We start from the raw sequence: 27022 nt of genomic DNA on the forward strand, positions 1-27022 counted from the left end.
TGGTTAACTCAGTTACTCTCTCTGATTTACTCATTTTCATTTTAATATTCCTTGTTGTTATCATTTCATAGTCTGGAGGAATCATTTTAGTGCAGGATGTTCACACCCTAACCCAAGATAATTTTCATCAATGGGTACACTGTACCCTTGTACCCACATCTTACCTGGTGGGAAGGCAAACCAATATTTAAAGTTTTTCAAAAAGGTCCATGACTTAGATACCTTCTGCATTAGGAAATTTCCATCTGCATTTTGTCATTTCACCTTTTATAGATATCACTACTGGGTGCTTTTTACAAAGAGCTGTAGCTCCTGAGCTAATAATCAAGCTCACTCTAGTACTATGTATGATTCCAAAATCAAAGATCCCATAATTATCATATTTGTTCCTATTTCAAAATTTGACACAGCTCACTGTGGAAATTGTTGTCATCTTCTTTTATGGCATTTCACTGTCTTGTACTGTGGCAATTTAATCCTTCAGCATAAAATAAAGAAGCAGATACCTTGTATAGAGATGTCAAAAAAGCTGTATCAGTTTCCTGAGCAAGATGACGGGTATCACATTATTATGGGCGTACAGAATTCTGCTGCTTAAAGGTATCTCCTTTACTTAAATCCTGTGTTTCTTGCTTAATAAGGTGATTTCATTAAGATCATTTTCCTTTGTTTCAGTCTCAGCTGTAGCACTTCTAACATATCTCTGTTGCTGGCACTTGCATTCAGCTTTATAAAATACATCTTCTAGCTAAATTCCAACTTTCACTGTTTGATTTCAAGCCTTTGGCATCCTTTGGCATAGATTGTGGTTGTGTCATTCTTGCTTCTGCATCAAAACAGCAGTTTTAAAAAAACCCACAACAAACAACACCACTGGTGAGTGTGTCTATTAAACCTTTCATCATAGATGGGTATGCCAAGGTTTTAAGCCATATCATTTTCAGACCACACTCAGGGATATGAAACCAATTGTTAACTTGGTGGCCCTTCATCTAGTAAGACACCTCTATCTGGCTCATTTTGTAACTGTTACAATCCTCAGTTGGTAGGTTCCCAAATACTTCTTGTTATTTGCTCTTGGAGAAACATTCCAACTGTTGAGTTCTGCACATGTATCAAAATGTGTATTATAATCAATCAATTAGGTGGAATCAATAAATGTACTGGGTATCATGTTGAGGGCTTTCTTTAATGTACATGGTTCAACAAAGCTCAGAGCTTGGTTTTCCTCCAGTGTTCCTTACTCTGTACCTTGTCAAGGTTATTACAGAGTGGCTATAACAGATATTGCATGACAAAGCAGTCATATTCTCACCCATGTGACAGAAATCTTGCTTTTTTGCTAACCTTACTTTTCCTATCTCAGTCAGGTCATATTAGGTTATCTTGGTCATGGTTTCCCTGCACCAGGAGCTACCATACTTTATCAAGCGACGCAACCATTATTGTCTTCTGTTTGACTCAATGGAGTTGTCTTCCAATCAAACAATGCCAACACTTTCAGAAATTTACCAAAATAGATTTTGGAGGAGAGAAACAAATAATTTAAAAAAAAAATTTACAGGCCCAGTTTAAAGGGCAAGAAAGCTTAACTCATTAATAAAAAAAATGCCTATGACAGCAAATTTGCCAGATTTGGCTTCTAAATGCATTAAAAGTTCAATCATGAGAAATATGTCAGAAACTAATAGAAAACAATGCTCCAGACATATAGGCTATACACAACACTGGTCACAAAAATACTAACTCTCTCAACAACTACCAAAACTTAGTAACAACCAGAAATGTTTTCTTCCGTTAAACATCCCCACTGTACCCCAGTTGAATCAAGATGTACATGCAATCAGAAATGACAAATCTTGCAATTATCAATCAGAAGGAATCAATTATCCAGCCACAAATTATTTCACAAGCAGATTTCCCTGTAGTATTTCCTTGCACTACTAATCACAACACTTGCTATATTTCAAAGACAGAAAATATCCATTTTCCAAGAGACTGTGAGCACATGGTTATCCACTAGGGACTGTAGAATGTCTTTCATACACAGAGGTAATTTTATAATCAATATCAATTAAAATACCTGTGTATCACAAACATTTTCACCTCCTCCAAAGCAAAGGAGTTATATATGATAGTGATACAAACTCTGATAACCCACAAATAATCCAACGTATGTTCATTCATACTAAAGTTTACTCTCTGTTATGTCTAGAGCTGTGTACCCACAAACATTATTTATGACAGATTTTTGTTAAATTAGAACTGATGAAAATTAAACATTTTCATTGTAATAAATATTAATTATTTATTGATAATTTCAATAACAGCCATCTATTAAATGTGATAATACCTCAATACTATGAAGAGTTTTATGCGGTTATTTTCTGACACATACAAATTGTGTACTTCGGATAGACACGTCATGCCATAACTCTCATTAACAGATTCATATTAAAGCACCTTATGTAAACAACATGTAGTTTTAGACCTTTTCACACAATACACACAATAATTATAACAGTTAGCTGTAGCTGTTTGTGAGTGAAGGAGTATAAGCAGTAAATACAGTTGGCTTCTATTAAAATGATTATTCAGATTTTCATAAAACATTATAAGACTGCATGACCTACAGATTAATGCGAAGAAATAAAAGCAAGTGATTAATACTGTATCTACTGAATGTGCTAATTAAAACTATATTGCAAAAACGAAGAGTTCATTCAACTTATATTGGATGAAAAAAATCTTTGTTGGGGTTTGCACCAAAGACAAGGAAATCCCAGTCACGGGGTTACATTATTTGTCTTACCACGAGGCTTTGCCCTCTGGGGAGACATATAATATAACCCCTTGATTGGTATTTCCTTTTTTTGGTGCAAATCTCACCACAGATAATATTATTCTTATAAGAATGGTGGGCTCTATTTCTAAAATCACTGTCAGAATTTTTATCATCCCCACTTAATACATTGCTTTGTTTGCCTATAAAGCATGCATGCATCTGTGTATCATCCATTGCTTAATCCTATCTCTCTTTGTTTGATTTTTCTCCAAAATCCTGTCTACATGGCATGGCACTATTACAGGTTAAATTTCTATGTGTCTTACTTCACTGTGTGCGATCTATCTCTGCTTACAAAATCCAAAGTACTGGTACACGAGTTGTGCAATCCTCAAGGCATTTGTACTGATTTTGATCTTGGCAAATATCACTAGTTGCAATCCTGAGATTTCACAACACTAATCTATTTTCTAAGGACAAGACTGGGACTAGACAATATTCTTTCCCCTCCTAATATCCTTATCTGTCCCTTCACAAACAAATAAATGACACAGCAATACCAAATTCTTGAGCTGATCAAGCACCATGCTTGTAACTGGGGACTCATATTTTTAAATTCTGAATGTCTCTTAGAAAGTTATATCAAGTCAAAACATATCTGCATTTCTCATTATAGTATACATTATATATTCAGGTCTTTACTGCAGCAAAAGCAAGTCAATGTCTTCTATTAGTCTGTTTTTATCCATCATGTCTGCAAGATGAATAATTTATCCCACTGCTGACACCAATATATTATAATGGCCCTACTTTCAATCTGAATTGTGACCACCATATTCTGGCAATACTTGCTGTAACTCAGTGTGGTAAAAATGATGGCAAAAGCTGATAATTTGGGGTACACATCTACTTTGCGAGTCATTCCTCAGTGTAAAAAGCACAAAAATAATGCTAATTAGAGATTAATATACTATAATTGTGATTAGTGTGATTGCTACAGCTAACCATCTACTCTGGAGATGTGTGCTGTTACAAGAACATCAAGTGCTTAGAAATTCTAAAATACAGCCTCATAAATGTCAGATATAATAGAAAATTAATTCTGCACTACCATATCTATATTAATCCTTTTAAGGAATAACAGCACCTGTTTCATTTTAGGCATATCTCTTACCTCCACCTTTCTGTGATCTGCTTTGTTTGAAAGCTGACATGCTCAGTTGTAATAGCAAGATTAGTGAAGTCAGTTGTTCACTAATTTTGCTATTACAAATTTACATGCTTGCAATTTGCATTGCCTAGGTCAAGTGATTTCTGTAAAATCATGTTGAAAGATTCTGTTAAAATAGCAAAACAAAACGCCAACTGAAAATGCATTTAATTTGTGCATGCCTTGTGGTTTTGCATAATCTTGCTCACAAGCTAGCCAGGTTATATGAACAGAAGTATATGATCTAATTAATATACCCATGCTTAAAATAAACATTATCTTCCATGTATTATATAACATTTCCAGAAAATTGCAAAATGCAATGAGACCTGTCTACTTTCTACATTTCTTAATATATAAATTATGGAAGACCAGTTTTAGATGTCCATCATATTGGTCACTATTATATGTTATATTACTAATAGATTATGAGAGTATCAACACAATGTTTGAAGATTAATAAAAATTTCATATTGAAATTTGATATAAAAAAATTTGGGGTTACTTACAGAAAGACTAATGTTATCAGTTAGAATTAAATAACAACATTTACAAAGAATTAAATTATACTCAACATCTAACCTGAATTATGATTTTATACGAAAAATAACATTGATTCAAAACCCTGAAATTGATGCTACTTGACTACCTTTATATCCATAGTAATTATTATTTTTACTATAATTCTTTTTGTTCTGCATTCTACATTTATCATGCCACAGGGGATAATTCCTGCACAGCTAACTTGACAAAGTAAATATTTCAGGAGATATCCAAAATGGTATGCTGGAGACTTAAAAGTTCAATTTCATTATTTCAAAGAATGTTGTAGACACTTTTGGTTTTGCCTTTCAACAAGAAAAGTTGAATATACAAAAGATACGTTGTTTAAGAAATCTTTTGCCAAAAATGCACCTGGACACAGGCAAGTTTGAACATTTTTTTCAGCATGATTTAGCATGAAAAAGAAAAAAGATGCCCATAAAATACAAACCTATCTCATTCCTATTGCCCAGTTTTTGCAAAACAGACATTTCTTTCATTTTTCTCAGCTGCCGCTTAAAGATGATTCGAGGTCTTCCAGATTCTTCTTGCAGGAGGAATCTTAAAAATGCTTCATTCCTGTCTTCCCCTTTCATACTGATAATCTGTTTTAGGAATGTTTTCGATTTGTCACTTATTTGATCATCCTGAAGAAATGCTGGTATGAACTCTTTAATATTTGGCACACAAGTAGAGAGGTAGGTGAAATGTTCAACAATGGCCTCTTTTGTGATGCCCTCCTCTTTCAGTGAAATTGGATCTGTAATTATAAATGTCCGAACATTAGAGTAAAATAAAAAAATATAACTTTACAGTTGTACTGAAATTTCTGTTTTGCTCAAATTCCAAACAAATAATGTACTGGGGTGTTACTCAAGTTGCTCTATTTATTCACAATGTCTAAAAGTACTTTCAATACAGAAAGGTATTTACCTTTGGTAAAAGATAAGACTGTATTATAGTGCTTTATATGATTCTGAATGGTTATCTTGTACATTTTCAGCATAAATCTTACTATTTCACAAACATAAATTCAAATGATGTGCACTGCACCTGACATGTTCTTACTAGGTAAGGTAGTATCTAAGGCTTCAATCTTTATCTCTATGGAGGTAAGCTTTGCTGCTTCAAGTTTCTTCAAATCTTCCTTAGTAAGAAGGCATTTCACGATGGCCATAACATCTTCTGGCTTTGAATCTTTCAGTTTCTTCAATGCTCTTACTGAAAGTGGTTGTAGACGAATAATAATGGACCCCGTGTCAACTTTGTCACATTTAAAGTGAACTTTCGACAATACTGTGTCTAGTCTGGGATTTGTGGAATCCCTCTGACGTCTGACAACATCATCATCCACATTCTGTATCTTTTCTGTTTTGAATTCTATACGGATGTTGAAATCTGGAATGCTCTCGAAAGATCCTGTGAAAATAAAAGTACATGACAATGTAAACATTTGACTACTGAAACAGATTAGGTTACTCATCACAGGTCAGCAGGATTATTATTTTTGATTCAATTTCCACTACATGTTATTGCAAACACACGTACACACGACAAATATTTACTATTAGATGATTGAAATCCAATCACTGTTTCAAAGAGTGCATACATTTTGTTCTTTTCTCTTTCTTTCTCTTCAATTTCAATATTACAATAAATCATCAAAATGATAATTACATCTGCAATATTCAAAGCTAATAATTATTATTTATGTTCATGCAAAATTAGTAGAAATTTTTATTAATATTTTATGAAATAAATGTTAAATCTGACCTGATGTATATATGAATATAGCATAAAATAAAATGCCTACCCTCTATATGACCAGTCCAGTTTCCTTTCTTGCAAGACAGCTCTAGTGCAGCTGAAAAAGAAAACCTGTCATAATGATCTAAAATGTACACACTAATTAGTCAAATATGGTTCCATTTTTTAGCTGACAGTACAGTAGATACACACAAAACTCAGACATTATTATCACAAATGGCAATGTTACTGTTCTGAAATTATATCATATGTCATTCTAGTAAGGAAATCTTGAAAGAAAACAATGGTGCTGTATAGTGTGAGAGCGTATCTGCACTGCAATAGATCAAGAAATGGGAGTAGCTATTTTTAGGAATGAATGTCTGCCAGCATACCAAGGATGACAAAAGCAACAATTAAAACAAATCTTATGAACATGAAAACATTATTGCAGTAAAATGGAATATGCAAAGAAGACCACTGCTTTCAATTTATGACTAAAATAACTGGTTTTATTTTCTTAAAATAAATACTTAATCTGTCCATTTCTATGTTTCTATGACTGTGCAAGCAGTAACGCTAAAGACATCAAGTAAATTCAATAAAAGTGTAAAATCTAGGCAAAGCATCTTAACTTATAACCAAAAATCAAAAGGTCCAACCACTAAACATGCTCCAAATAGAAGATCAGTATATTAATGTATATACCTTTGGCATGCAGTTTTGATTTTACCAGTCATGTGGTTGAATACAGTAATAGATGTATGATGGAAGTATCAGATTTTGGAGTAATAAAGAATTGAATTTGTTTAATGGTGAAGGCAAAGAAACTCCATTTCATTAATTGGTTGTTGTTGTTGTTGTTATAGGGTTTAACGCCATTTTTGAGCACACAATAGGCTACACATGGCGGCCATTATTAATGGTGGAGGAAGAACCCAGGAAATCACCCGGAAAGATCCACTGACCCTCGAGAAGCTACTGGCAAGCTTTCTCACATACCCACACTGGCCGAATCCGAGACTCGAACCCATGCAGACAGAGGTGAGATGGCAGTGATCCGTAATGGAGAGCGCTTTAGACCACATGGCCACTCGGGGCTTCATCATTAACTGGATAAAGAGCTAATTTATATGAAATGATCAAAGTTAAGTTTACAATTTTATTCTTCAATCTTGTATAAATCTTTTTAACTGTTCCTTCAACCACCAAATTGTCATCTTCAGTTTCATATCAAAAGTTTAGGCCATTTTTTAATATAATTTCAAACAATTTTCCAATTGCACTTTATTTTCGCTTGGAAATGTTATATTGTACAACACTGGAAAATTATCTGATTTTGAATGAGAAACGTAAATAACAAAACAATGTCTCTGTCATAATATTTAAATGTCTTTTTTGGTATGTAAATTCCTACAGTACAGCAGATCATGTTTTGGACTCTTCTAAAAGGTGGGAAGTAAGGCACTTTCCTCTGAAAATGACAGTTACGAAAAACCCAGATAATTCCAGTTTTCTCAGGATGAAAACATATGATTGTCCATATGAAGGTATGTCAAGATATATTCAAATTAGGAGGGAGGTGCTACAAAATAAGATCTATGATTGACAGCTGAAGAGAATTGATGTTTTGAGTTTAATGCCATTTTTCAGCACAGGATAAGCTAGATGGCAGTAAGTATATCTGGTGGAGGAAGAACCTGGAAAAATTCCAGAAGAACCCTTGACTCATTGAAAGCAATTAGCAAGCCTTCTCACATATCCACACCTGCTAAATCATCCTGAGACTGGAACCCATGCAGAGAGACTGAGGTTGAAGTGAGTCAGACATGCACACAAGGCTGAAGTAAGACAGACATGCACACAAGGCTGAAGTGAGTCAGACATGCACACAAGGCTGAAGTGAGTCAGACATGCACACAAGGCTAAAGTGAGCCAGACATGCACACACACAAGAATAATTTCTTAAAAATTTGGAAGGAAATTTTCTTGAAATAAAGTTCCTCCAAAAATACTGACCATATAACATTAACATTAGAAATTACAGTTCTTTGTCATAAACTGACTTAATATTATTCATTTGTTTTATTTATGCATTTAATAAATTTAGATTTGCAATATAATAAATACCTTAAAATGTATTATCTGATGTCAACTGTTGTAAAAACATATTATCTGAAGTTGACTGTAGAATACAAACTCATGTAAGCAATATGATCGTGATTGTGGCATAATAGTTCTCACCAGGAGAGATGCAAGTGCACTTCACGATGCCTGTAAAGGGTCTGTATAAAGTGACCAAATGCAATGTAAAACTTGGATAATCACATATACAAGTACTATGGACAGGAGCTAAAACCTGGACATTTAGAGTGGCCAGATTAAAGTATGAAATTTCTTTATTTCTTTTATTGTTTTGAATGATATCAGGAAACATGTTGTAACTTCATACTTTTGGGAGATAAAGATTTTTTTTCTTTTATTTTTTATTTATATTTTAATGAGTGCTGTTTTGAGGATTCTATTTTATTCATTACAACTCTTTCTAGTTGATTGTTTTTTACTACTTACATATTTATTATTATTAGTCATTATTTATACCCTACAGACTATTATGTTTATCAAATATATTGACTGTAATTCATACTCAGGTATGTAACACTAGTACCTTTAACATATTAGGCTATTATGTCATAATATACTTGTATAGATCAGCTGCAACATAATTAGTTCATATTTTACATTGTCTTGCATTCAACATATTAGCTTTGCATTCAGTTAGTGTACAGAGATTTGTTGTTGTTGTTTTTGTGGGGTTTAATGCCATTTTTCAGCACACGATAGACTATACATGGCAGCCAGTATTAATGGTGGAGGAAGAACCCGAGAAAATCCTGGAAAGAACCACCGACCCACCAGAAGCTACTGGCAAGCTTTCTCACATACCCACATTGGCCGAATCCAAGACTCGAACCCATGCAGATAGAGGTGAGATGGCAGTGATCCGTAATGGAGAGCGCTTTAGACCACTCGGCCACTCGAGGCCCCAGTGTACTGAGATAAGAAAGTAATTGTAGATGTGACATAATGAGATAACTTGAATACAACAGAGCACAAAGGCTCTATATGTAAGTCACTCTGTGACTTGTTGATGAAGGGAAGAAGGAGGCATTAAGTACTGTGAGTGACAGAAATCCAATAGTTCCTACTAAGGAGGGAATTGTAAATGGTCATTATAGGTTGTAGCTGTGAGGGACACTGGTTGTACTTGTGTCATTGTTAGGTCAAGCTGAGTGAAACCCCACCAGTACTTGGATAAAACACGAGTCTGTAGCTATGTAGGTTGAAGTGAGCAAGGATAGAAAGTGGCTTATGTAGACATTGATTGTCCATATTTTGTGGGAAGTACAAAGGCTCTTTGCCTAGATAACCCAACATGTTTTGTTATTATTAAGAATGTGGAAGGTGATGTTGATTTGCAGTTTGGTAGTTTAGCTCAGGCGGTCCAAACTAGAGCTCAGGCTAAGGCAAAACCTGACATGAAATTGAAAATTCTATAACAAGTCCAAGATATTTCTAAGGATGATTTCTTGGTGAAACTGAAGGCATATAGTTCTATGGAGTTGTATAGAAAGTGAGCTAAGGAGGGAGTGGTTATACAGAGTAAACAAAGTTGTCAAGCTAGCTTTGTATTCAAGAAAGGGTTGGTCTACAGAGAATTTACCGCAAGCAATGATGAAAGATCAGTTGCTAGTTCCGAAAGATTTGGGTGTTTGAAGAACCATTGAGAGTGCTTTCAGAGTTTTACTGGCTAGGAGTTTCTGCTGATATTACCAGATACTGTAAGTCATGTAACATCTGTCAACAAACTATTGACAAGAGGCTAGTTACTAAAGTGCCTTTGGGTCAGACGCCTCTCATCCATATGCCTTTTAAAAGTGTAGCAGTAGATATCATAGGTCCAACTGATCCCATGACTGATCAGAAAAATCATTATATCTTAACGATGGCTGACTATGTTACTAGATATCCCAAGGCCATAGCACTACCTAGTATAGACAGAAAGAGTAGCTGAGGCATTAGTTGATATGTTCAGTAGAATGTTGGCAGACTGTGGGAGACAGTTTACTTTGATATCTGAAATTAGCAGATTGTTGTCTCTAAAGCAAATGACCACAATGCCATGCCATCATATTTGTAATGGACTGTCTCAGGAATTTAGTGGTAGTTTTAAGAAAATGTTGAAATGGGTATATTCTGAGTGACCCAGAGTCTGGGACAAATACTTGATTGTGATTGTTGTTTGCATATAAGGAGGTTCCACAAGAAAGTTTGGGGTTTGCATCTTCTGAGTTATTGTATGGCAAAACAGTTAGGTGTCCCAAGAAGATTCTCTCAGAGTTATGGGCAGGAAAAGTAGATGATAGTGAGGTAAAGAGTACATGTCAGTATGGGTTAAATGTGCAGGAAAGGTTTGAAGATACCTGTAAACTTGCGCAGCATGAGTGGGCAAAGTCAAGCATAATGTACAAAAGGTACTATGATAGAAAAGCAATGTATACACAGTCAAAGAAGGAAGCAAGGTGCTAGTTCTTCTTCCAGTGAAGAATAACAAGCTGTTGTTGCAATGGCGAGGACCATATGTTGTGAAAGAAGTTAGACTACTGAGTGTGTAGGTTTGGGAAACAAGCTGAAGATATCCCATGCAAATATGCTGAAGCAGTACTGTGAGAGCAGAAGTAGCCAGTTTACAGTGAGGGGTAATTGTCAATGTTTGCAGTAGTGTTATTGAAAAGTGAGATGAAGTGAATGAGGATGTCTGTAAACCTGAGACTATACTTACAGATTTGATGATATATCCGCTACCAGAAACCAACTAAACTTACCGAGATGTAGATGTGAGCTCAGAGTTATCAGTAGAACAGAGACAAGATGTTGAGAATTTGTTGCAAGATATCTCAGATGTATTCATGGACAAGTCAGGCAACACTACCCTGATAGCACAAGACGTTTAGTTGGATACTACTGAAGCAATTCAAGTTATTATCAGAATCTAGTTAAGGAGGAGGATGTAGAGATGATGTCACAGCTAGGTGTCACTGAACCTTCACATAAATGCTCCATTTACTTCGTCAGCCATACATGTATAATGAAAAGACAACACAGGTTATGTATTGACTTCAGACAATTGAAAAAAGTGTCTTTGATGTGTAGCCATTGGCAAATATTGAAGTAATATTTTCACAAAATACAATTACTTCAGCAAAATTGATTTGAGTAAAAGGTACTCCCAAGTGCCATTGTCAAAGAAGGCATAACCAATGAGAGCATTTGCAGCTTCTCAAGGATTGTTTAAGTTTAAAATGATGCCGTTTGGGTTAGTTAATGCGCCTCTGACATTCTGTAGATTAATAAGAGAGGTTCAGTGTGGTTTGAAGCATTCAGATAGTTCATAGCCAATATAATGGTGTTTACTGTAACATGGCAGAGTCACACTGTATGGGAATTGTTAACTAGATTGCGAGCATCTAGATTAATGGGCAATGTCTTCTGTTCCACGATGTATGAACTTGTTAGGGATCATGGAAAAATAGCCCTTGATTGTGATAGGGTTTCACTTTTCTTTGAAGAGAAAAAGAAGTTAGCCAATTTAGAAATGGAGACCAAGAGTGGTGTGATGAAACTAACCAGACAGCAGTCAGTGAAAATGAACCACTTCTCCTAGTATGCCTCCAGAGTGTCGGGTTGTCTTTCTGCTGCGATCCTCTCCATGATACAAGGGCAGAACTCCTTTTTGTGCAAAATTAGGTCTTCCTGACAAGAAAAAGGTGTAAACCAGTTTCTCCTGGCTTGGATAAAACAGAAGCAACCAGTTACATATGAAGCATGGAGTTCTCTACTAATACATCTGTGGTCAGAATAAGGAGTTTCTTGATTCACAATCTGTCCTACTATAATGGGGTGATTAGAACTATATTGCAGCTATTACCCCTCATTTTCTGAAATAATTTTGGTTTTAGAACAGCTAGTGGAAAGACATTCCATCCCTGCTGACTGAAAGGGCATGGACGTCACATTCTCATGGATCTGGAGTGTTGATGTATAGAGACTTCATATTGTGTCCATTTGCCACAGACTGTCACAAAGTTTGGTAGCAAGCGTTCCCTCTCCCCATACAACAAAATGGCATCTATTCAGATGTGATTTCCAGTTGTGGGACTTCCAATGGCATTCCTGTCACAAACCATTCCTGTATTAACATTGAAGCAGAAAGTATTGTCTACTGGTAAAACCAAGCACAGGTACAGGTGCTGACTTAGTTCAGTTAGAGTAGCATTTGTACATTAGATAGCTTTCTTTATTTTTGTTTCCTAAGTACTGCCAGTCATCATCAGTATCTGGTAATTTAATCATGTCAACCCATTCTGGTAATTTAATCATGTCAACCCATTCTGGTAATTTAATCATTTCAACCCATTCTAAGAGTAATTGTCTGGGCATATTGCAGCAATGTTTCATCAGGTTTCTCACCTCCATTAAATTTTAGGCACATCTAGTATGTCAGAGTCAAAGGTGGACACCAGGGTACACACTAGGCAAATAAAATGTGCCCAGGCTGATAAACATAGCCACAGGCAAGATTAGATATTCTGATACAATGGAAGATAAATATCAATCAATAGCCTATGATGCATATTTACTGAACAAAGTTGTCATGAAATATACAGATATGTTTTTATTTCCTTCCATTGTGTGTATAGCAAGTATAATGACTTGTACAGAGTATCTGGTGGCTCTTATATTGATTGTTGATGGAAGATGGAAAACTTCAAGAAATCAATTACCTTGGATGTGTAGCAAGGATTTGAATCAAGGGTTACAGAAGTACATAGTGCGTTCACTTCTTATATGTCTGACTGACATAATATGCCTTGTGTATTCTGTATATATTGTGATATTACCTTTTCTGCTTGCATTTGTAAGCATGGATGTACATGCACCATACTTCATAATCCTTCAAACATTTTCAGAAATTACAATATCATCTGTTCGGGATGATTTCAAAATGTATTACTGGCATTGTTTTAGAATACTAGTGTTCATGAAACCCACCAGTGGCAGTACTTGACATAAAATTATTGCTGTTTGGGACAGAATTGTTTGCAACCTGGGAATTGAAGCACTGCTGTAGAAATACAAACTTTATGTTGTGATCTTCTAGTTATCTATTTAGAAATAAAATTAAGATGTACGATGGCATGCTAATATCGTCTATGGACTTTTCCACCAGTATATTACCATCAGCATCTGAATCTCCAGAAGACTCCTGATCACTTGAGAGGAGATCAATTTTTTCAGCTAACCATTCAGAATGTTTTCGCAGGATGCAACAGAATGGACCCAGATTAATTTCAATATTTTTCTTCACACATTTCAAAACACAGTCAATGCGTTGCTCATTGAATTGAGTAGTCCAGATATCTTCATGATCAATAAAGCTGATCACTTCCATTTCTAAGAGCTCATCAATAACATATTTTGGATCAAAATCCTTTAGAAGCAATTCTTTGAGTTTGCCCAATTTCCTTTGTAAGGACTTGAAGTTACTGAATTGTGGCAGATCTGAAAGAATAACATTATTTGTTGAGAATTATTATAAATATACAAGTTACTGTTCTGACATTTTTAATTTTGTTGACATCGCTCACCCCAAAACACTTTGACTTTTGACAAGTTTGCTGATTTTGATCAATATGATTCAACATTAAAAAAGAAATGACACAACGAAGAAACAGATACACATTCTGATTGAGCTTTAAAAGAAATTCAGTTGTTATATCTCAACATATATATGCAAAAATGTTATGCCTGCTGTAACAGTTCAACAGACCATAAAACATTGAAATTTCTTAAAAACATTGAAATTTCCTAAAGTGAAACCTCCTAGTCACTTTAGAGTGTAGAAAACTAAACATATTTTTTAAATAAATTAATGCATGAAGTCTTAATAAGCATGTTTATAATGAACATGATCCTTTATTTGACTTCATGCATAGTCAGAGCACTTTTACAATAACTGCATTCATCACATTTGGAAATGCTTTATTTTCTCCCATGGTTGCTTGCTACAAACACAAAACTGCAATGGTTATTTATACCAACGAGGCTTGAGAAAGTATATATGGTAATATGTTATGATAAATGAAAACACTGTTAAAAATGGCCTACCTGAATATCTATTTAAATTATGGTTTGGGTTGTTCTGCAGTAGATCTGCAATGTAGTCATAATTACATTTTCTGAGAAAATAAATGAACTTCTTTAACTTTAAGGGAGTAATATTGTAGGCTATTGCTTTTAATAGCAAGTCTGCACTCCTCTTTGCCATGTCTCGGGCTGATCTGATTTTTTCATAGTCCTGTTCCATTATGATTTCTGCCTGGAATAGCTCATCTGCAAGACCAGATGATGGGTCTATTTCCCTTTTGATTTTTATATAATTTCTCTGTAATATTCTGACAAGATCAACTTTTGTCTGCTCTTCTATTATATTCCTTAAATCCCTGAAAATAAATAAGGACAAATGACAAATTTAAAAATTAATTTGAGCGAACTTGCAACTATGCATGTAAAAATCAAATGTCCCTAATAAAATGTTTTTTTCAATAATACTTACCAAATTGTAATACCTTATGAGAATTACTACTCCCAGGCTAAACCTTTTAGCTAAAGGAACCTATTTTGCTACAAGAAATAGATTTCTTCTTCAAATATGTTACATGAGCATATGCTGTCATGAATGACACATAACCATCATGTCAGAACTGAACTGCCAGTTTGGGTCAACTAAGAAACTAAATGTTAACTGTCAAAATAGGTGGCAGTTAGAGTGATCTCCTCTTGATACAGGGATTGGTGCCAAATCACGTGAATACTTGTTGCTACTGGAGCCAAGTGCATGCTCTCCAAATGGATGTAATGCGTGGAGGCTGAGAGGGTGGATGTGTATTATGATCGGGTAAGTATTACTGAAGAAACCTATTTTGCTACAAAAAATGGATTTCTTCTTCAAATATGTAACTTGAGCATATCCTGTCATGAATGACACATGACCATCATGTCAGAACTAAAAGTAGTTTGAGTCAATGGATAAGGCATGTATCTCACAGATTCTGTCTGCCATTAAAGTGTGAACAGAAAGAAAGTCTTATATGAACCAATAAAGCCCATGAGAGATATACATGGTTTCTTATTCAGCCAGGTTTGCACCCATGATAGATTCCACTTGGAACACAGGGAAAACAACTTTGGGAGCTGGAAATATCAAAATTAATAATTCATCGCTCAGTTTTCTCTCGCATATGTGTCTGATATCCTCTCTTCCATGATGACAAAGCATGTTGGAAAGCATGGAATGGTAGCCTTTTATTGTGATTGGTGCTAACTGATTCTAATTCGAGAGCCAAAGTAGCAAGTTAGCTATCTGAGGTACTGATGTGTTCATTGGTAGAATGAGACCGCTCTCACTCACTCCATTTGCATCACATACTAAATTCAAAGTAGAGGGCTATATTGATAGTGCAATTATCTCCACCACTTGATGAGAGAACAGTTTGTTATTGATGGCTTATAAAAATGATCCAGATGATCCAGATGTGCCTATTCAACAAATCTGTATTGGGATAGAATGCATACCATCATGGTTGCTTGAGCAGATGAGGAAAAATTTCCTGGAGATTTGCACCACAAGATAAATGAGGTAATTCATGTATAATTTTCCCACTTGTCTGGAGCAATCTGGATGAGGCAACACACTGGAGCCTCTTGCTTTCTGTATCATGTTCAGAATCAGGGTATGTTGAAGGGTAAGTGTATGTGACTAAGCTGTCCCAATCTGTGGAAATAGCATCGACCACCCAGACCTTCGAATCTGGGGCTGGTGAGAAGGCTGAAGTTTTGCATTCCCCATGTCACCAATAGAGCTGACAGTGAGCAAGCACATATGTGAGCAAACACTGAGGGATAAAGTGACCATTCTACTCATATTAGTGGATTCTATGGGACAATATTATATGTAGTTGGCTTGAAATACGACAAACTTGTCCATGGATTTGCTGTTTAAAATACCAGCTTAGAAATTCCCAAAGAAGAATGGCATGGTCTGGGGACTTCTTTCTCCCTTACCTTTTGAGATAATTCACCACCGTGGAGTTGCTGGGCAGAAATAAAACGCCCTCCCCATTTAGATTCTTATGACACCAATGGAAAGCTTTCTATATGACTTTCATCTCCAGGATACTGAGACGCAGTAGATGATCCTATGTGAGCCACTATCAATTGGCTTTATGGAATGAAGGAAAGAGATGTGTTGCCCAGCCCATTGTGCTTGTGTCCATACAAACCGTCATTCCAAGGTGTGGCGAAGACCAGAGATAGGTTAGTGAGGCAGTTCTACTGGCCAGGTGTGTATGGGGATGTTCAGAGGTTTTGTTTTTCATGTGACAAGTGTCAGCGGGTGGCACCTAAGACCTCCCATCGCCCAGTGCCACTAGGAACCACCCCACTGATTGACGAACCTTTCTCGAGAGTGGCAATGGACCTAGCAGGTCCGATAAAGCTGGCGGCAGAAAGCAGTAATCGTTATATTACTAACAATAGTAGATTACACCACCTGGTACCCGGAGGCAGTGGCCTTGAATAATATTGACTCAGTCATGGTGGCTGAGGCCGTGTTAGGAGTTTGGTTGAGAGTTGGTGTCCCTGGGGAGATACTGAGAGGCCCCAAAGTCGTGGTCAACTTGACCTTGTAGTTTGAGTAACAGTGCTCTGCGATATTTCAATCCTGAAATTTACACTATGGAATCAAAGTTAGCTTTTGTCTCGACCAGTCTTCTGTTGGCGAAATAAACAAATGCTTAATTAAGAATGAAATTCTCCCCTTGAAATGACATTACCGATCATGGCAGTATGGCGATTTGATATGCATCTGTCCCCATAAATCTAATTAATTGTTCTCTGGTCTCAACTAATGTGTTCTTCATAGATCACCAGAAATTTGTCCTTCACACAGGCCCCTCCTTCAAGAGTAAAATCAGAGATTTTGCTCTCCAAATTTTTGGAGATCTAATCTGATTCAGTTACACTCGCTATAACCCAATAATTGGGGTTAAAAAACTTGGATTGTGTTAATAGCGGGGTTGCGTTAATGTGGGGTTTTACAGTATTTTACTTTTTTTTTGGCACATACACATGTATACATGTCTGATGTTATGATGAATTGGGTATCTACACCATTTACTACTGTGCCATTGTGACATGCAGTTCATCCATAATGCATGTAATTGCATTGAAAAATTGCAAACAGAAATATTATTCAATAATTTTGTGCCAGATCATTGTGTCTGATTTCAAGTTCTAATATATATCATGAACAGAGTATTAACACCATTTACTTGCCGTCTGATATCGTACCATTGGGGCTTGCAATTAACTCCACTGCAAAAAACTGCATACATATTTAAACTATTCAATAATTTTGTCACAGATCATTATGTGTCTGAATTCAAAGAGAAAAATAAACGTACATGTATTTAAAATTTCACGAACCATGCCACGATCATATTACATTTGAATTCATCAGCGATCTCTTCCCCAAAATGATAATACATTTTTTATACATTATTTCACGTAATTTGAACCAAAAATATTTTTTTATGTGCGAATGAATACATGAAATTTCAGGAACCACACCACGACTGCGTTATATCTGAATTATCGCAGGGCACATTATGGCAGGGTCGCACTGTGTGTGTGTATATATATATATATATATATATATATATATATATATATATATATATATATATATATATACACACATTTGTTCAGACACATTAAAACTTACGTTTCTTCGACATCAGTGGCATTTCCTCTTTTAGTTGCTGTTGGAGTTCTTCCATGTTCTACAAAATGAAAATATTAAATTTGAATAAATGTGCACTTCAACATTAATTGCTAAAACTTTCTTTTAATTTGAAGACACTTCTATAATTCCTCAAAGGATATCATGACATATTTTAGTTGCACTAGGTGTAATGATTGAAGCATAAGAAATGACCTTCAAAAATACATTGGGCCTTGCAGAATTAAACTGTGATAAGACAGGTCAGCAAAATGATACTACTTTAAACAAAACACACAAATACGTGGACACAAACATAAAACAAAATACTGCCACCGGGTCAAACAGAAGTATCTGTCTGTAATAAAACTGTATCATTTATCATGATGCATTCCCTCAAATTTCATGCATAAGTTTATGCAAACAGGGTGTAAAACCTATGTGGTCATAAACTAAATGCAAAACCCTTACATAGGTGAATCAAATGTATACTGAAGGTCACAGTGATCTTCTTTAATTGCATGGTGTGGCTCTTATAGAGATGCTGCCAGAATATTATCGACAGGGGGAGCTCCCACCTTCTTACAAATATTGGGGTGGGGAGGAGTAGAAAAAAAGGAAGGGGAGGTATAAACAGCCAGAGTTCAATATTCATCTCTCCTTCTTCCAGCTGCACTCTGTTAGACCTCTATTAAAATCGAAATCTTTTAAAGATGTCACTATTAGTTGCATAAACATTAATCTTTTGATTGTTTCTAAGCTTAATCTGTCCCTTATCTGGATATGAATATTGCTATGTGCTTAGATCCCCTTTTTACAGTCTGCTGTCTGATGACGCATAATGGCTAAGTTAGCCAGCTTAAACAAGTTTGGAAACTTAATATTTTTCCACAGCTCACAAGTATTGTCTTCTGGATACTTCTGCTCCAAAATAAGATATTTACTAACATAAGGTCTGCCAAAATTTCACTGCTAAACTGAATCGTCATTTAAAGATGAACTACACTGGGAATCAGCCATTTTGGTGTTCTATGTAGCCCATATTTTAAAAGCACATTTGTTACACTATCATGATGCAAGGTTCAAAGTATGAGAAAATGCTTGTTCCAGCACCCGACATGCCAATCAAATTTAGTTTAACAACCATGCATGTTAAGCCAAACACAATTGTGTAAACAGACTGATATTCGCCTACCTGAAAAGAGACAAGTCACAACAAGTGGTACGATACCTCCACTGGCAGCATGAATTATGTCACGACAAGCACATTAAGGGTTAACAGTTAAATAAAAATTACATACACCTCTCCCTCGATAACTCACACACAATGGAGTCCACAAACATAGACTGCACTAGGAGCGAGGTGCGAGTTACAGAGGGACCTCCAAAAATTGAAAAAAATCACTTTGACATTTAAAAAAATGTGGGTATGAGCAGCGTTAGGGAACTGGGCTGTTTATTGACTGAATCCTCATTTTACAATCACATCGATAATAATTTTTAATAAAGCGCTTTTTTTAATGAAGTTGTTTGTTCTTCTGTTTAAGTAACATTTATTTTCAAAATGTCCAACATACGAAGGATCATTCCAACTGGTTTCAACAACCATCACGTGTACACGAAAAAATCAGTGTATTATATCACTGCTTTTTGTTTTCTTGATGAGTCTGGTTCCTGTAGTGGTGTTTAATATTATCCTACCAAATCGGGAGTCCCTAGAACAGGGAACTAGACTAACTGTTGATACACCACTAAACAAGATTCCTTTTTCTTCAAAAACAGGCGACATTTATTTCGTGTATGTCAAAACTAACATTTTTTATTGTTCAATTAGTACAATATTGATGTTGTGATTCATTTGGAAGTAATAATGAAACTTATCATCCTTGAGGATATCTCTAAGTACCAGTTCAAGAATTTCCTGAAACTCGCTTGCCCACAACGGTCTGTATCTGTGAAATCATGCTCTTTATTTTACGAAGTATTCATTTTACTTGGCTGCCTTATTATCTTTGATCACAGTTATGAAAAAGTCGGTTAATTTAAGGTAGTTTATGTTACCTACACAATATTTTTTTCATATTAAGTGTTCGATTGATCAAATGAAGTGAGTTTAACTGACATATGACCAGGGCCGCTAGATTTTAAGTTTTTAGGATTTTCATGTCTTTTATCTTTCCTTTTATTCCACCTCCTTTATTTAATTCAAAAGACATACTTAACATGGTAATACAAAGGAGGCCAGCTTTTAATTCAGTGCAACAATACAACAAATACTTCCGGAAGTCAGTTATCAAAACATGGTCGGCACTTAATTAGTTTCTCAGAGAAACGCTCGCAGACATAGCTGTTATGGTAGATTCACGCACTTTACATTTAATTACTCAAGGACACATTGCATTTGTGGCGATTACATTTAAAAGGAACTAAAAAACAGAACTAGAACACAAATTTCAATTGATAAAAAATTATTTAATTTGTATTTATTTATTAAAGTACTGACTTCACTCGACGTAAGTGAAATTTTCATTGATCAAAATTTCCTTATATAGCGTTAAATGCAGTGTACTAGGAATGTCGTTTGGAAAGAAAATGTAAATAAATTGTATGACCTATTTTTAAATTTGATATTTCAAAGTGTTGATTAAAATTTCCAGGTCCTATCTAGCGTTTTTGACGATAAAAAGAGCGATACATCAAGGTTTCCATTACCAATTTTGATCGCAATTTTCTTCGAGTTCAACAAATAGGGATCAATTATTGGGGTATTTTCTGGTTTAAAAAAATGGGAGCCAGGCCTGACCCCGTGTTATAAGCAGGTTTGCGAGTTATTGGGTGTGAGTTATCGAGGGAGTGGTGTACTCTGCAGACTACATTTTTATATGCACAACTTTAAACTAAATTGTGGGAGTTCTCACATATAATTGCCTTCCATGTGCGCAAATTTGTAAAACGATATGAGTTATTCCTGCACTAGCACACCTTGGCAGAATCTCTGGAGATGCACACTCATCGAGTTTGATGGTTCAAGAATTTAAAGTGCCTGAGTAATAACTTAAAACACAAACTTTAAGCAAAGTCAATAAGGTGTGAAATATGGGTCACAGTGACTAACTTTTGTGATGAAGGTGTAGTCCTCGTTGAAATGAGTAATTAAACCAAATTTCATTATTCCCAATTTAATAGTATGCAGTGCTAAGTAAACCACTTGAAACTGAGACAAAGAACCTTGAAAGGTAGAATGGTTTGAGATGCAGTGGGACTGTACATATGCATGTGCTCTTGTATTTTTGCAAGCCAACATCAATTTTGATGTCAATGTAATTGTAAGTACAAAAGCACTCCTCTACATTAGAGACATGAGCTTAATATGACCTTGTCATAAACAACAAAGTGAGATTCCAGACAAAAGTGTCAAATTATTGTCATCAATATTGTTTTCAATGACCTACAGTGCTTGAATGATAAAAACACAATAACTGATGACTATCAGTTAGGCTTTCCCCACATAATGTGTATCCTTGAAATAAATGTTTTGGACTGCCGTATATACTCATGTATAAGGCTTTCCCCAAAAAGTGTGTATCCTTGAAATAAACAGTTTGGACTACCATATATACTCGTATATAAGCTCATTCTCGTATAAGCTCACCCTCCAAAATGAATAGGGATAAACATTCAAAAGTGCACGACCCACGCATAAGCTGATTCACAAGTCTCCGATGACATCACAAGATGCATGTGGTAAGTTCTAAATGCATTTATTTAGGCTAACTTATATCAACAAAAATTATGTGTATACCTCTTTCTGGGTTGACATGTATGATTATTTCATGGAAATTTTATAAGTTAATATAATTTCTTTTAAAAGTCAATAAATTTATTTAATTATCTGTTTTATTATTGTTTCTGCCTAATTCAGATTTATGTATACTTTAATCAGATGATGATGAAAACTGATCATTCCTGGATTGCTATAAGAGTACCTCTCCTTTCTGTTTATTCTTGTTTGACTTTATGCGTTATTGCTATAAGAGTACCTCTCCCTTCTGACTCTAGTTTATTCTTGTTTGACTTTATGCATTATTGTTATAAGAGTACCTCTCCCTTCTGACTCTAGTTTATTCTTGTTTGACTTTATGCATTATTGCTGTAAGAGTACCTCTCCCTTCTGACTCTAGTTTATTCCTGTTTGACTTCATGTGTTATTGCTCTAAGAGTACCTCTCCCTTCTGACTCTAGTTTATTCTTGTTTGACTTTATGCATTATTGCAATAAGAGTACCTCTCCCTTCTGACTCTAGTTTATTCTTGTTTGACTTTATGTGTTATTGTTATAAGAGAACCTCTCCCTTCTGACTCCAGTTTATTCTTGTTTGACTTTATGCATTATTGCTGTAAGAGTACCTCTCCCTTCTGACCCTAGTTTATTCTTGTTTGACTTTATGCGTTAATGCATTAAAATTTTCTATCATGCACCGGTAATTACTTTTTTATTTTGCCTTGTGATTGTAAATATCTAACTTATTCAAATATGATCGCTTCTTGACAATAACGAACAACAATAGTGTTTGATTAGGCTAGTGAACATATTTACATAATGGCGCCACCGCATGCACAATGAAGACTGAAGCTTGAGCTGATTGAAGTTTATACTGCTGAAATTATGTACATCCCTTAGATTTGAATCATAGGCACCACTGCACTAAACATTACTATCTCCAAAATATAATAATGAAGTTTCAGAAATAATGCTTTGAAAATTATTGTAGTACCATAAAATATGAGTTGTAGTTTGCTTTGATGTAAGCAACTTTACATCCTGTTTATGCAGCTATGGTAATCTTTGCTAATATTATGGAGGAGAAGGCATTTACACATCAAAGTGCTGGTATAGTCGCTGGTCAAAATTTCCTCTTAACCAAAGCCAGTTTCAGGGTTTTAACAAATAACTGGCCTGGATTGCTTTTGCAACAAAAAAGACAAATCTGCCAATAATAAACAAAAGAGATGCTGAAACAAGCAGCTTTCCAAAGTGAAAAAATTATGATTTTGTTCATCCAAAACACAAAGCTAAAATGATTGATGATGATCTTAGTGGATCTACATTAAGAATTTTAGCCTTTATTATTACCATTCTTTCATGAACATAACAGTTATGTGAATAACTGCAGGCTATGTGCCTCGCACAATCAAACATGTGTACCGTTTCATAAAGATTACTTCAATTTTTAGGATTGCTTATTGCACTAAAAAATGTAACTCATGAGCGCATGGTTCAAAATAAATGAAACAGCTATGTACATCTAGCTGAAATGTGATCTGAAAGAACGCAATTTGGTAGAAACAATGAATAATGCAAAATCTGCATCTTATATTTTTGGGAATAAACAGGGATTTAAGTGCCCCTAAGCATGATTTGCACTGTGTAAGTACTATTCATTATAGTAGAGCCTGATGTCCTAGGTAAACTCAAACCAGCCCATGAATTATTAAGTCTTAAGGTTACCTTTATTTACAATCATGTTGGAGAAATCAGAAAATGTGCACATGCAAAGTGTTTGGACACCAAAAATGTATTTCTTTTACATGCACATACGTCACAGGACACAAAAAAATAATTTTCTAGTGTCACAAGAATTACAGCCATTATGGTAGTGAAAAAACAAACATACAAATTTTTAAGTTTAGACCTTGGCCCGGGAATAAACTGAGCCCAATTATTCCAGCCTTTAGTTTTTCCTAAATTGTTTGGCTTATATGCAAGTATATATGGTAAATAAATTATTATCTTCAGATTCTGTATATAAAACTACATGTCACTGACTTGTACCATTCTCAAACAAATAAGTAGTACCTGTACAACTCTCAAATCCAGATGATGGAGTTATCTCTAACGAGTTTGACCATGGAAATGACAATGCAAGTCCAGAATCAGGAGATATGAATTCTTCAATGTCTGCAAAAAATAATATAAAGCTCCAGACCAGATTTTTATACAAATACACCAATATACAGTTTTATTCACAAGACAATGTTTGAAAACATATTAATTATGCCCAGCAATGAAAAATGCCAGAATATTATACATAGAAAACTACAAAGCCTATTGCCATGCATTAGATTTGAAAATATTCAAAATGCTGAAGTAAAGATGGCTACTGCACTGACTATTTACAGACCTTTAAGAAAGGTTAACTTTCGTTTCTCAAGATTAATAGGCTATAAGGTAAGCTGTTGGTGATTCTCCATTATATATTTGGCAAATGGTCTTGAAATCTGTAAAATATCAAATACCCTGAACATTTGGATTAATTTCTTCATGAAACTATAATATATTTGGTATTTTCTATCTGTTAAATTCAGTTTTAGACCCTAAGTAAAAAGGTTTTCTGATTTCTTTACTGACCCAACATTTTATGTGGGAAATTCTATTAACCTTCCCCTGACAACTTTGACCTGAAAAGATACTTGCAAAAATTCTTTCTGCAGAATATCTGCCTCTAGTATATTATATATGTAATAAAACCCATTTAAATACATTGTGCCCTGGAAACACAAATGCACACATTACATGCATTAACACTAAACACGTGGCCATTAGGCTCACTTGAATAACATTTCACTCAACCACACTGCTTTTGATAGCCCACACCTTCAGACTGACACATTTTACTATATACTGCAGGTGACACATTTTGCTATATACTGCAGGTGGTACTCCGCTTCCAAAGTAGGCATCAAAATATCTCTTCCTCAATATGGAGACTCTCTTAAATACAGAAGACTATACTTTCATTTGGAATGAAATATACCCTTTTTCAACTGAAAACTTTACACACTTTAAACAAATTTCAGACAGTTTAGGTATAACTTTCTGACAATTAAATTCTTAGATGTTTGAACATGTGCTTGTTACATTTTTCGATCATTTCACTACTGGATGCTGTCCTGAGAGAAACATTATATATATATATATATATATATATATATATATATATATATATATATATATATATATATATATATATATATAAAGGCAGTGTAAAATAATGATATAGCCTATTTACAAAGTGATGAATACATTGTAGCATACCTTTCTGTACTGTCTCAGGCGTCATGGTTAGAATGCAAGAAACAGGACTGCTTTTTTGCACAATTTCAAAGGGATATTTCATTGGCAAAGATGACCCAAGTGGTTTAAGCATCATGGTACCTAGCAATAAATAAATCAAAGCTGCATACCAACATTTGCAAATGCAAACAAAACATAGCCTGCATCCTTTGACACACTTGTGAAGAGCATTAAAAGGCAACCAAACGTGACGTTTGGCTTCAATGATTTTTTTTTCTTCTCCATTTGATGGCAAACTATAAAAATCAGAGGCAAAAAATCATGAACATCTTTTGTCTTGAAATTCTAAGTATTGTACATATAATTTAAAGTTTACTATTTTGTATCTGAATTTAAGCCTTGTATATCAAGATAAATCCTTATTTTATTCTGGCCCTAAATCAAGAAGATGGTGAGAGCTCTAACGTAAACATGAATGAGTTGCCAATCACATCCCCACATAATTATTAGGAATGCTGACACAATGATCTCTGTAACATATAACTTTTGAGCCCAAAAACACAAAGGTTACTTCCAGGATTTGCTTTGGAACACACATGAATCTTTTCTAGGTTCCATACATGAAGATATACCTTCCAATACTATCTTATCCTACCATATGGTTCTCCAGGCACATGGTTACATGTGTTTGCTCCTTTTCTTCCTGAACCTAAGAGGAAACAATGCTTTTAATCATAACATGCCCATTTTATAGAATGAGCTGGGTACAGCCTAAAAATGAAAATATTTTAAAACATGCTACTGTTATTGACATTTCCATTTTTATTCAGTTTGTTACCTATCTTTGTTTAAATTATCAATGCAACTGTAGTAACATAATATACAACCTGAAATTGTGCTGCTTAATTATTGTCATGATATAGTACTTTTTAACCTCATTAATGAAATTACACCTCAAAATAGAATTAGATACTCATCATTATTGGTATGTTATGTAATGCTGCATGCATCTTACATTTAACAATATTCACATCTTACTTATTAAATATTGTTAAATAATGATCAATATATATATATATATATATATATATATATATATATATATATATATATATATATATATATAATTTGTTATTGTCCACTATTTATAATGGGTCCACAGAAAACCTTTACAAATTGATCAAACATGATTTCAAAATAGGTTTATATGGATGTATTCAAATATAAACAAAAGATAAAAAGATCATTAGGATAAGTTACAGAGTAATGATAGCTGCATTTACATTCATCAAGTTCCGTCTTCTTGCTCGTATTGGCAGACTTTGTTCTCTTGCCTCCATAACGTGCAACACGACATTTCCTCCTGCATAGATACACAATTATAATCCACATGTTATCAAATAAGCTATCACTGGGATAGGAATAAAACAAAAATGTTAAAGCTTTCAGTTTAATAGATATTTTAAGTACATCAACTGTACCTATTACAACCTTTACAGTTTTATCTGGTAATTTCTGCATTAGGCGCAAGGGCATGTTCAGTGGGCTGTTCTTAAAGTCCTTTTTCTTCATTTCTAAACAGTTTGCTTATTTTGTTTAGAAGCACATGTCCACCACCCAAACATTTTAAATCTCAATTATAGTGTTTTTATTTATCCTGTTACTGACATATGGTTTTCTTTTACAGGTGAGTTAAATTGCTATTTCTATTTGAAATCTGTAACTAGAATCAATAATATCGGCAGTCACGGATTTATGCCAT

General features: G+C 34.7%; 1 protein-coding gene across 1 annotated transcript in view; it reads right to left on the minus strand.

Moving 5' to 3' along the window:
* LOC149775604 (uncharacterized) overlaps positions 1 to 27022 on the minus strand; it is a 58362-nt gene that overhangs the window by 21946 nt on the left and 9394 nt on the right. The window contains exons 3-12 of the mRNA XM_089944473.1: positions 26544 to 26623; positions 25916 to 25969; positions 25282 to 25401; positions 24043 to 24144; positions 18190 to 18247; positions 14514 to 14848; positions 13584 to 13907; positions 6352 to 6402; positions 5607 to 5957; positions 4990 to 5298 (exon numbers count right to left, since the gene is read on the minus strand). Of these exons, the coding sequence (XP_089800599.1) occupies positions 4990 to 5298; positions 5607 to 5957; positions 6352 to 6402; positions 13584 to 13907; positions 14514 to 14848; positions 18190 to 18247; positions 24043 to 24144; positions 25282 to 25401; positions 25916 to 25969; positions 26544 to 26623 (1784 nt within the window). The remainder of the gene's footprint in view (positions 1 to 4989; positions 5299 to 5606; positions 5958 to 6351; positions 6403 to 13583; positions 13908 to 14513; positions 14849 to 18189; positions 18248 to 24042; positions 24145 to 25281; positions 25402 to 25915; positions 25970 to 26543; positions 26624 to 27022) is intronic.

Source organism: Sinohyriopsis cumingii, chromosome 19 (genome assembly GCF_028554795.1).
Source record: "Sinohyriopsis cumingii isolate HCF-2022 chromosome 19, ASM2855479v2, whole genome shotgun sequence".
NCBI lineage: Eukaryota > Metazoa > Mollusca > Bivalvia > Unionida > Unionidae > Sinohyriopsis > Sinohyriopsis cumingii.